At 31.8% G+C, this 13,374-nt stretch overlaps 1 protein-coding gene across 1 annotated transcript in view; it reads left to right on the top strand.

Annotated features, from left to right (window-relative positions):
• Positions 1–13,374, top strand: part of LOC130449313 (paired box protein Pax-6-like) — a 112,609-nt gene that overhangs the window by 17,637 nt on the left and 81,598 nt on the right. The window contains exon 2 of the mRNA XM_056787051.1: positions 4,230–4,350. Coding sequence (XP_056643029.1) covers positions 4,338–4,350 — 13 coding nt within the window. The 5' untranslated portion in view covers positions 4,230–4,337. The remainder of the gene's footprint in view (positions 1–4,229; positions 4,351–13,374) is intronic.

Genomic DNA, 13,374 nt, shown 5'->3' with positions numbered 1-13,374 from the left:
TGTTCCAATATTGAAAGACAAATCGTGGCACTTTCATTGCAATTTGAATGTTTAGAAAGCATAGTCACAACTTTCAATTATTCATTATTGTACCCCCAAACATTTTCATATCTATATGGAATGAATATGAAATGAAAAGCAAATTTGATGTTGGTACAGTCTTTTTTCAAGCTCTTCTCAGTTTTTTAAAACTATTTTAGTAAATATATAATATGATACTAGCCCTTCAATTTATTAGGACTTGTTTTTATTTTTCTAAAACTTGATTCTTAATGTTTCTTTGTCCTGTTGTTCAATATATGAGCAGTTTTTATATTTTCAGCTATCAATGACACATAATTGAGGCTTTGAGATTTTTTTTGTGTTTAAAGGAAAATCCGTATATCAGTTCTTATAGTAAAAGTTTACCACAATAAATAGACCATTATATCAACATAAAAACATAGTTTTGGAATTCATAACCCGCAGACTTTTCGGAACAAAGCCGAGGACGTGTGATAATATGTAATTATATTAGTTATTAGATAATAAGGACAGTGTTTTGATTAATTTACTTCTGTTGTTACCTCTAAATATACATGTATATGTTGAAATGTCGCTAATTATCTCTCATTTTGTACTACGAGGGTTGCTACTCATGTTTCGACAAATAAAATCAAATATTTATAACTGGATATGGCTTTATTGTTTCCCAAAATAATCTTGATTGAGATCAACACATTTTTGCATGCATTTGAACCAATTGTCGACATTTTTTCCATTCCGACTGAGGTACCTCCAGCATATGTGATTTGAACACATCAACCGCTTCTTCAAGTTTAGGAAAACATTGACCTCAGAGTTTATTTTTATCTGCGAGATAAAGAAGAAATCGCCGATCAGGAGAATGATTCTTTTTCTGTGATTGGTTTCAAGCGCGAACAGTTTCTGTTGGCTTTGGCTCGTCTTGAAAGTCGATTTCTGATTTGTTTCGGTTCACATGTATAGATCCATAATTCGTCGCCTGTTACGATCTTATAGACGTCTTTTGGAACACCGCGATTGAATTTTTCCACCATCTCTTTGCATCAATCGACACCAGCTTGTTCAAGCTATTATCATATTATGTTTTATCCAACGCAATTATATCTTTTTGACTGCCAAATGTTCATGCAATATTGAATGTATGCGGATGGAATTATTGCCCAAGAATACCTTAACCTCACTATATGTCATAGACAATTTTCACAAAATTCATCCTGTTGCGAAGTGTCTCCTGTATTCAGACAGTTTGCACATTTTTCTATTTCGATAACTTCTCGAATAATCCTGGACTTGAAGAAGCCGTGTGTGGCGATGGTTTAGGTTCTCTTGGAATCGATTGAGTGTCCGGTATGGACACGATTTTTGGCAAGGGTGGAGGAAATGTCGGAAGTAATGACAGACAACAAGTGTTCCTTGGCTCTGACGGAAATACGTCAATTTGTCTAGCCAATATAAAAACGGAGGCAATCTAAGCAGGGGACTTCGTACACTCCATGGTCTTCATTGGATATTTTATCTGTTACGGATCTGATTAGAGGGGACAGTTTATAATTGGATTTGAAAATTATTACTGATAATAGAAGTGTACAGGTTGTAGATTGATGGGTAGTTCTAGGAAGTTATCTTCACTACTAATTGAAACTCAAAATTCAAGTTATCTCATTCTTTTATAGAGCAGTTGATTATGAAAATACATAGGAATACATAATACAGATAAATAAGTTTTTTGCTCTATGTTATATTCAGAACTATTTACCCACAGAACTATGTCCACTATCTGCAAAGAGTTGTCAGAAAGAAGGTGTTTTATCTGTGAAAATAGGGACATTTAAAATTATAGTTATCCTTGGATAAAACTGGCTTCAATGGCTTCTTTCTTTTGTCAGTATTAATAAATATTCAATCCGTTTATATCTAAATTCTTCTGACATAATCTATTTTTTTTTGTTGTTTGGAATCATAACTACCTATCAATAACAATATCTTATATAGTTCGATATTTATCATTTTCAAGATACACACTTATAAATTTAGGACACACGGTGTAATATCTACAACCTACCTGTGCTTTTAAAATCATACACAAGAGCTTAGTATTCTAAAACATACTGTATCGTCATGTATATATCTGATCTCATAAATACCATCATTAAATAAATTGTTACTAATTAGTATATACACGAGAAATACCCCCTGAGGAGAAGATACTGATGGGCTTCGACGAACACTGCTTCGGACTTAATTTCATTAACTTTATCAATAACAGAATCGGAACGGAATGGCAATGGAACTAAGAGGCATTTAAACATTAAACTCCCCCGAATTCCATCGTTTGTAGTGCGGGAGCAGTACAGAAAATTGTTAGGGTCCATTAAATTACACGTTGTCACCTACAATGCATAATCACTAAGGATTTAATGGTTGATATAATTATAAAAAATCTGTTTTAATATGGTTAACTGAATTAGATGTTTTCACATTATTTTTATATGAGGCTCTTTGTAAATAAACACCGTAAATTATGGAGATGTTGGATAGCAAAGAAATTAAATTAATTAACTTTACTCCAGTCAATGATAAAGGTTAAAAAACATTCCGAGTATTATTGCGTAATTTATTATTATTATCTACAGAGATACAATTTTTTGACTTCGAGAACATCTTTTATTGTACCACAGTTGTATAACTGTTGTCGTCAATTTCTAAATAAATGTTTTATTTGGGGGGTCCTTGGGGTTGAGCTCCATTCTAAAGATTTTTCACTTTTTATTCCACCGAGATACTTTTCTACGAGGGTTACTACGTCAAGTTGAGGCACACTTTGGCATTAGATCCATTCACATATATTCAATATTGCATAATGCACAGACATGCTGGAAAAAATCAATCACGATGTTTCGAAAGACGTCTAGATCATGACAAGCATGAAGCGTATGTACCCGAAATTTAACAACAATCAACTGTATGAGTCTTTCAAGACGAGAAAAATCCAACAAAATAGTACATCAGCATTTGTTTGCCAAAAATATTCGAAAAAGCAGGTAAACCAATCACACAGGACGAGTCGTTCTCCATCACTCAGTCAAAGCATCGAATTTATGGGTCATCCGCCGTATAATCCTTATTTGGCACCCAATGATTTCTTCTTATTCTCGCAGATCCAAAATAAATTGCTAGACAACGTTTTTCTACACCCGAAGAAGCGATTGATGCGTTCTAATCACATGTTGTGGAGGTTTCGGAATAGAAAAAATGCTTCGACAATTGGTTCAAACGCATGTAAAAGTCTATTGATCTCAATAGAAAATATTTTGAAAAATAATAAAGCAATATCCAAATATAAATATTTGTTTTTATTTGCCTTCTTCAAAACTTAAGTAGAAATCCTCGGATGACGTTCATTCTTCCACAGTTGTTAGGTGCAGGTTTATAACTTCAAGTTGAAATTGAACATGCGTCCACATCAATGAATATTTGAAGTGGTTAAATTGTTTTCTAAGTAAATTATCTCGAAGGGCCAGTTTGAACAACATCCAAATATTCGTCTTCCACAGTGCGATCTAGCGTTGTCGTGTTGTGAAATAAGATCTTTTCTGTTCATATTCAAGTGCTGAATATTTTCGATCAAAGATTGGTCCACTCAGTCCAATTATACATAATTAAGATCTGCATGAACAGATTTCAGCACTTCGACATGAACAATTCGGCGTATGCTCCACCAAACATGGTAGGGTATTTTTAGGATGTAATGGAGAAACATCAATATCGTTGTCTCCTTCGAAATTTGTACGTTACTAAGCCCATAACTAACTTTTGTTATGACTGATTGAAAACAATAAAATAAAAAAAGGTTTGGAAATTTTCGTTAAAACTCATAGCGTTAGCAGCTTGTTGTTTGCCTGCATGACAGTAGTAATATTAGAAAAATGGTTCATTTGACAGAAATGCAAAGAATTACCATTTTACAAATGATTGGTTTCCTAATTTTCTGTCTATATTCCAAGGAACAATTGACAAAACAGTAAGCAGTTTCCGTAGCTTGGTAATGTAAGACATATGTGAAAAAACCTCATTTATTTATTCACGAATTTATTCCATTTGGCAGTTCCACACCGTATACATTAATGATTATATTAAAGGTAGTAAATTATAACGCAAAACATTGCATTGAACTCTAACATTGATGATGATTTTTTTGTTTCCAGAGTGAGGAGTGTTTCGTGTAAGATAAATAGATAATCAACATTCTTCCTGCACAGCAACTAGGAACCGCGGTGGCACCATGGCCATCCGGTATTACTACTGTCGACGAAATGGCACACAAAGGTGAGATATTCAATGATAGGTTACAGTTTAAAACACACATCTACTAGGGTTCCCATGGGACGAGATAGGATGAGACTTCCAAAGATGCGTTTCGGTCTTGTTAAATTAAAGAAAAAATGAATCTCGTTTTACTACAGATATCGTCGTGTCTGGCTAAATCATTGAAATACGAATAACGCATCTTAATACTTGAAACAAGTGAAGGTTATATCTATTCTCCAAATCAATGAATTATCAAAAAAAGGACTGTAAAATTCGAAAGCAACAAATCGAGTAAACGAGGAATGAAATTTTCAAATTTGAATGCAGTTGCAAACCTACGAAACATTTAAAGTGCGGGTTCAATGATACTTTTTATTGCCTTCTGCACTTTTTTACCATTCCTCTTGCTCTCAACATATTACTTATGAAACGCGAAATTTCAGCAATCATCACCGGATAGTTTATGCTCATGGTAATAATAAAGTATCGGGCTAGTGTGAAGTCTTATCATATACGACACTCCTCTGTAGATTATTTATGTCTTTTATCCATTCAAATAATTTCATATACTTTTCATCTTGTTTCCCTGATTCCTATTACCTCAGCACATACGAGGATATATTGAAAAATTCTTAGCCTACAATAGAACCAAACAAAATTTCAGTGTCAAAATATTTTACATGATACATCCAAAGTATAATTATTTTTAATTGCCTTTTTTGTTTTATTTGAAGTATCTTTTGATATGTCGTGTAAATGAAAAACTCATATTTCTACTTTTCACTTTATGTAATAAAGTCACACCCCACAGTTGTAGTCGAGCGCTAAATATTTGTGAGCAGTTGAAAAAATTCCATTATTGAGGATCCCTTTGTAACAATGTGATTGTGCGTCCGATATATAGGGGACAAAGGACATCTCCCCGTCTTATTCTTTTTCCTTTTCTCTACAAATCAACCGAAGTGTCGGGTCCACTACTTTGGAATATTTACTGGATAAAAAGGCGAGACGTCAACCGGAGCGGTCTTTATAAATTGTTCCTCTTATTTGTTTGGAGACTCTACTTTATTTTATGTTAGTGGAGAGAATATAACATTAACTAGTTTATGACAGGAATATTGGGAGTATCGTTTTTTATCCTCTTCTTTTCTTCTTGGTGTTTCTTGTATTATTTGTTAGTATAGATAATAGGAAATAACTTCATCAACTATAATCAATTTAGTACAGATATTTAATACTTTCTTAACCCAACCAATTTTCTATAAACCGCTATTTTCCCACTTAGCAAGAAATGATACACTCTACATTTAATCTAAGGTATATCGATCGGTGGAAATTCAAAACATCACTTCAGGGATGTCATTCGACAACCACAACATTTGGTTTAATCATCATCATCAATATCTACATTCAATAATGTTTTTTATCAAATATTACAAGTGCTACGTGAATGATAGTAATCGTAATCGCGTATGTTTGAGGCATCCACGTTTGTGTTTATATGATAATAAAAAAAAATCCGCAATTTTTTGAAACGTATTACGATCTCACAGAAAAAGTACTAAATATTTCGCTCATTTGAATGTTTATGTTTGTCTTGATCACAAACCTCTGTATTGATACATTAGTGCAATGAAGATCCACTTTTTCCAGTAACAGTCCGGTCAATTTAGACCAAAAAATAACAGTGAAGCTACATAAATTCCCGTCAAGCGGAAAATCAATAAAATTGTGTAAAACATAATTGAAAATAAAATTTTAAAGCTCCCTATCATTCTCTTGTGGGGAAAAATGTTATTCAAGGTCAAAAAAATGAGTTTTTCGCGATTTTCAGCAAAACGGCGACTTTTATCAAAATACCTTAGACAAAAATTGTGAACCATAAAATTATCTACAAAAAACGTATCATTACTTTTTTTTCTACGAGTCACCGTTTCTGAGATATAACGATTCGAAAAATTGTAATCTTCAAAAAATGCAACTCCAACTGAAAAAACTGTTTTCTTCTTTATCTACTTTTGGAAAGTAACAAAATCAAGTACTATTTATACACGCAATAACGTGACACATCAGTATTTTACAGGAAGGGCAGAATAACAATTTTCAAAATGTTTTGAAAACAAGATTTGGTTCAATGTGCTGAAGTTTGCTTTTAAAAACAATAATTCAACTCGACATTCGCTTTCTTATTTCTATGTACGGAGCTCCTAAAAAAACTACCTGTTTAGATAAAAATACTAAAAGTAAAAAACAAATTAAATTGTCTTGTTTTCCTCCAACCTCAGTTGCTGCTGATCAACATCTTTTACGGGTATATTAACAAGTTCAAGTTTTGCTTGGTTATCAGCTAGACCCTACAGACTGTGGTTGAAGTTGGTCAACAATACGTTAGAACCCGTTTATACTTTACTCCCACTACACACAATTTGTTACAACTGCATAAGGGATGTAGTGCTAAATGTGGTTGAAAAAAGTCTGACTTTTTTGTTCTCTGGCATGTACATACATACATATACTCTAATATTGTATCACCAACAGTGATTTTATTCCAACGAGGCAACAAGAAGAAGAACTATTTGAAATTTACGACTCGGACGATTAAATTTCACAACTTTTTTTAATTTAAATTGCTTTCATCTTTTCAATATCTGCTAATTTCCATTATTTTGCAGTAATTTCAAATAAAACATGATCGCAACAGATAGTGGATTAGGCCTTCTGGGTAAACCACGTTAAAAAAACGCGCTAATTACACTCTACCTCATAGATGGCGTGGAATCGTGTGCATATTATGATAATTACAGCTTTTACAACTTTTTGGATCATTATATGTCAGAATAAAATCTTTTACACACAAGGGATTAATAAGAAGCTTTAAAATTTTACTGATTTTCAGCTTGATCAATTTATGCAACTTCGAATGTCTAAATTGACCAGACTATAAATATAGTTCAATAAAGTTTTGTTTATTACATGATCGTAGAAAAAGTAAATTCTTTTGCAAGAGAAAACCAGTTTTCATTGAGAAAGTGAAAAATGAAATATTTAAAGGAGAACAAATTGAATTTTTTTATGATATATCATTTTTATAGATTATCTACAAATTATTTTGCGATTTTGATAGTAGATAATGTTGGTTACCGTTTATCAAGAACTATTAGTCTGATTGAACCAACTCGATGCACACACAACTCACTAATGACGCTTGATGTTAAATTATTGTGTGGAGAAGTTTGTTATTCTTTGTTTGTTAATAATTTATAATTAAATTAAATTCCATTTTCACATTGTACTAAAGCATTGTACTATTAACGGTGAGTATATGAACCTTATTGAATTAAACGTTTTCCTGGTGGAAAATTGTGGAATATTTGCCCCGTTCCGGCCGGCCTCTCACTGAAAAAGCCCTTGAAATTTGGTAACTAATCGAGATAGATCGTCATGTAATTTGTGATCGCTGATAACTATTAATCAACCATCAAATATAGTTTTAAATCGTTTTAAAAAAGTTGAATATAAAATGAAATGAATTGATCGAATCTGCGATTAGCTAAATGCATGAAATATGAGAAAGTTCAACGCAAACGATAATGGTCTAAGAATGGTGAAGTGGAAAAAATATTGAAAATTATAGATTGACAGGGGTCATGAAATTATGAGCCTAGTCAAACAGCCGATTCTATACAATAATTGACATGTTTTCAGGATAAATGTCGAAACAAGCGTCCGAATGTAGCCATTACAATAAGCGTTACAGTCCACCAAGACACTGTTTGATAACACAAACATTTGATAACTCGCCAAAAATTGATTGATCTTTGTTGGGAAGTTTCAATCCACCTAATGTATAGCTGACATATTGCACATGAATATCATTTTTTCGGCTGTAAAACTTTCTAATAGATGAGAACTATTATGGCCAATAGAAGAGACCAAAATCATGTTTTTTGCCACTAGACTAAAACATGCCTCAACGATAATAATTACACGTTTCTACTTAAATAACATCAATAAAATTTTAATTCCTTTACCCACAAATTATAAAACATAATTTCATACATTACACTGGAAATAATTAATCATATCGTGGCCGCCTCTATTTGCGAAAATTTTTGAAATAGGAACCACTGCTTGCGGTAATTTGTCCACCGGATATAATAGTTATTGAAAAAACTTTTTACTGTAAATAATTAGAGGATAAGAAGTTTGCAGTTCTTGTTATTTAATAATCATTGGCATCATTTTCTTTCGAATTCATCTTCATCACTCAGCTTATCCATAATTGAATCATTTGTTTCGATTCTGTGCGGCATTTATCCGGTTTGATTGAATTATCTCAATAGTGTCGGACCATCTCGTCGGTGTACGTCCCCCTACTATGGTATAAGTCTCCTTTCCAAAATCTTTTCTGCCCAGCGTCCATTCGCAAACCTAGCTAGGAGAACCAGTAACATTATACCTTTGTATTTAGTTGAATTCCATCAGTAATACTTGAAATTTGCGGTTGTTGGTTATTCAGAACTTTTGTCTCTACGAGGAAGCCCCAGCATCGATCTTTCCGTTTTTCTCTGTGCTACGCGTATTTTATTTACAGAATGTTTTGTGAGCTTGAGAAATTCTGCTCTATGTGTAATTCATTTCTCATAATTAATAAATAAAACAGTTTATATTAAATTTTTGATAGTATAATAATTATAATTGTTTAGATTGTGCTAATGATAATCATAAACATGCAAATGAACTTATTAATTAAATGGAATTCTGTAATCTGCGTATTTTTCTACGGATTCATTTATCAAGGATATCTCATCGAAAAATAGCAGTATATCAAAAATAAAAGTGAAACACTATTTGTATCCCCATGAATCCAATTGTTATTTTTTCAGATTTTTATAAAAGTTTACATATGCTATTGGTCCGAATAAGGTTAAAGAGTCACTATCATTTCTAAGAATTTGGTGCCTACTATTTTGAAGAAATACTGTACTATTTTATACAATTAATTGATCCTTTCATTGAGTAAAACAAAAATCCCAAAAATCCTTACCGACAATAAAATTCAAAAGTTTCCATCAGAAGTATCAGAGAAAAATATCAATTTATATTATAATATGTTTATTCATTCTTTTAAGCAATCAATGGACGAAAACTGAGGATTTTATTCCAAAAGATCCTATCTATAAACGAGCCCGATTACTACGAAGTGAAATTGATTTTTTGTAACAGAAATTACTTACCCTGTATCGATTTCAACTAATATGATTCCTTCTCCTATAGATTGAGATTAGCAAAAACAAGTTTGTATCCGTTTACGCTTTCCAGTCTGCGACTACATTCGCTTTATTGAGATTGTTTTTACATTATCTGTTGAATAAATATCAAGTTTTGTTAGAAGTTGAGAAAACTTCACCATATTATCAAATCAGCCTATGGTGATATTGTAGTAACTTTTGAAGTTCGTTCACAAGTGATATGGACGATATATAAGAGTGGAAATGCTACTTTCAAATAGACGATTAACTAATTTCAGAGCAAAACCCATAAAGAAAAATGAATTCTTTGCTTCCAGCGTGTACTATGATAATGCGTTTTCCTTCATAACATGGCCCATTCAAACAGCAGTTTTTACTATTGTCAACTCAACCGAAATTTACTACATCGTGACTATCAAACCATGTTTTGTCTGGATAAATCATGTGTCTATTAGAACTTCGGTAGTCTTATATTCTTGTCGTCATAGAATTATCCTTGACGATTCGGTTATTGTCATCCGTTTATTCAGTTTTTGTGTGCACATGCTAACAAAACTTGACGCAATGTTTCTAAACTGGTATAATTGTATTCTGGACAATCTGCTACCTTTTGCTGTATTACTTCTAATGTCGCAGCCCTTATATAAACTATAAATTGTACTACGTATAAAATCTTGAGTATCTGTTTCAATCGATTTCAGTTTTTCTTTACATGTTTTTAGGTTCTGTGAATGATCCACAGTAACCCCTTTCGTAACTATTCGATAAATGAAAAATTGATTTACTTGTCGGCCCCTGGTCTAAAGAACGCCATATTTCTATTTATTTAAAGAAATTTATGCTCATCGCAAGCTGTCTGGCAGGAATATTTCGATGAAATTGTGTACATACGCCTTCCGACAGCTTCAGCCAATAGAAATGCATTTATGTTTGCGATTCGATGTTTTCATTGGTAAACAGTGCAGATGATGAATATTGACACACATTGATCAAGTCCAGGTGTTTACGGATTTTTATACGGGGAGTAAACATTATTATATATTACTTTACATACTTTGAATATTTGTAGCTTCACTTTTGATTAGTTTTCTAGATAACAAGCAATCAAAGAAATCTCAGAAATAACGGCCTTCATCGCAAAAAGCTCTATCAAACTCTTTCCTTTTTCTGAAACAATAATGTTATTTCAAATAGATCACTTTGTATAGTTTTCGCTTTTCGAAATCCTTAAGAAATACTTTTATTATTTTTCATCTTCGACGAAGTTGAAATAATACATTTAGGTGACTACGACTGCTACAATAACAAATTTGACGTTTCAATAATTTATTATTGTTGAAGTTTATTGAAAGTCACAAAGGTTCGTTTATCTGAAAAAGAACGAATTGATATTTTAATGATATTAGGATACGGTGATAGACGTAAAAGTCGAAAGAAACATCTTTAATAATGTATATCCTAACCGAAATTCCATAACAAGATCTACTGTCAATAAATTAATAAAAAAGTTTAACGAAACTGGTTAAGTAAAATATTTATCCAAATCAGAAAAACTGTATCAACTGAAAACAAATCTTTAGATGGCTGTGTCCTGTTAGACGACGATACACACTTGAGTACTAGACAAATATCCAGGGAACTTGATATTTCACATCCGTACTGTACCAGTTTCGTTAAACTTTTTACTAATTACTGACACTAGACCTTGTTACGAGATTTTTATTAGCACATAAACTATTAAAAAATATTCAAATTAAATGAGTTTATTCAATCGTAGCCATCTAAATTTACAATATTTATTGTAACTTTGGTGAAGATACTGTAAATGTAGCTATAATTCCGAAATTAGATATAGATTTAGATATAGAGAATATTACATGAAAAATAATCAGTAAAGATTTCTAAAAACACAAAATAAATATGATCCATTTGAAATAACAAAATTCATTATTTTTCCGGAAAAAGGAAAGATCTGACAACAATGTATATACCACCATATGACTTGGGGCACAAAAATTTATAAAAATCGTTTCCGAGATAATTGAGGCGTTCCATAAATAAAACTCACTCTGTATAATTGTTTTATAATTGTAATTTTCAAACCTGCACCTTATTAATATGTACCAAAAATTGGATGGATCATTCAGATGAATTCAATTCCGTAAATATAGAAAGTATATTTATTTAAATACTTTGTTTTGTTAAGCCTGATTATGACACTCAAAAATAATCACGTACCACCCACATAGGTTGCTTTGTTATCTCAACCACGCTTTATCTGGGGTTGAAAAGGATTTAAGACATATCTCTAGCTCATACACAATCCGTTTCGGAGCTGTCGCCTTAGGGTAGGGGAGAAAACTCCTTCCTCCTAATATACGGAGATTTAGGAACTGTAGGTTTAACTTATAAAAAGTCTATTGTTTGAAATATATTAATTAACACTGTCTTAAGACGAAACAGTTTACTTAGGGGAGAGAATGTATTTGATTTACTAAAATAACTATCATTAAATTATTGATTTCTAAGGTGCAATCATTGGATTGAAAAAAATTAATGAACAGACGTAAATAAGAAAAAAACAGTCTAATTCCCATAAAAATTCATGATTAGAAAAATTTTTAAAAAGTAAATTCAAAAAAATGTCAAAATCAAGTCACGTGACCGCGACCACCAATCAGAAAGTGTTGCGTCACGTTACGTCAAACGTCATTGTTGTTTTTGACGTTTTCATACAACAGAGCCGGTTACTCCATATTGTTTTACGTTTTTAGCATTTAGTATGTTGATATTCTTGGACAAAACACAATTAGTTTTGTTTTACATTCACATTACCTAGGTAGATAATATTGGAATGATCTTCACAAAAATGCATTCTCCTATTTGACATTGATAAACAATGAACGTCATTCCTACTAGCAAGTGTTAATCACTTTTCCCGCGTGGGTTAATCCTTTGGAACATAAATAAATAATTTGTCTGGCGTTTTTATGATTGTACTTTTACACTGAGGCACTATAGAGTATTTGTGAAACGAAGGATTAATTTTTAGAAAGCAGTTTACACTTGCGACAAATGTAGGTTTGTTTTGCATGCCATGACGTCATTTAAGACACCATGACACTATTCAGCGTTTTCGAGGAAAATCTAAATTCCAATTTTTAAATACAAAATACGTAATTTAGATATTGCTATTTCTTTGATATATATTTTTTTTGAAATAAAATACCTAATAATCAAGAATATAATTAATGAAGTTTTCAAATTTAGTCAACTATCCTATTAATTGGAAAAACAAACCTATTTTGAAGCGAAATATTATATTTCCCTGGGGAAAAACTTCACTCTTTTTGTGACAGTTTGATAGATCTACAAATAAAAGGAACTATTTTATTACACACACATTAATGTTGAAATAACTACTCAGTCATTGAATAGTAAATAATTCTCAAGCAAATCTATCAAATATTTTAAGAGAAATATCATAATCTGAGTCAGACACAACAGAAAATTCAATAGAGTCTCATATACATGGAAATGGCTCCAAAATACAGAATTGCAATTTCATATATATAAAAAATACAGATCATTGTTTGTCACAAGATTGATATAATTTGATGGAAACAATCACACCACCAATTTTTTAAACATTCTTTGATTTCAATACGTCAATTGAAAAGTTAAATTCGTCATTGCCAGAAAATTCATTGATGATTCTGTATTATTAACTAGAACAATTATAGTCATAGTACAAACAGAATTACTATTTAAGGAAGTAATCACAACCTAA

Source organism: Diorhabda sublineata, chromosome 10, assembly GCF_026230105.1.
Source record: "Diorhabda sublineata isolate icDioSubl1.1 chromosome 10, icDioSubl1.1, whole genome shotgun sequence".
Classification (NCBI taxonomy): Eukaryota; Metazoa; Arthropoda; class Insecta; order Coleoptera; family Chrysomelidae; genus Diorhabda; species Diorhabda sublineata.
The sequence above is the reverse complement of the archived record's forward strand: the minus strand, read 5'-3'. Positions and strand labels throughout refer to the sequence as shown.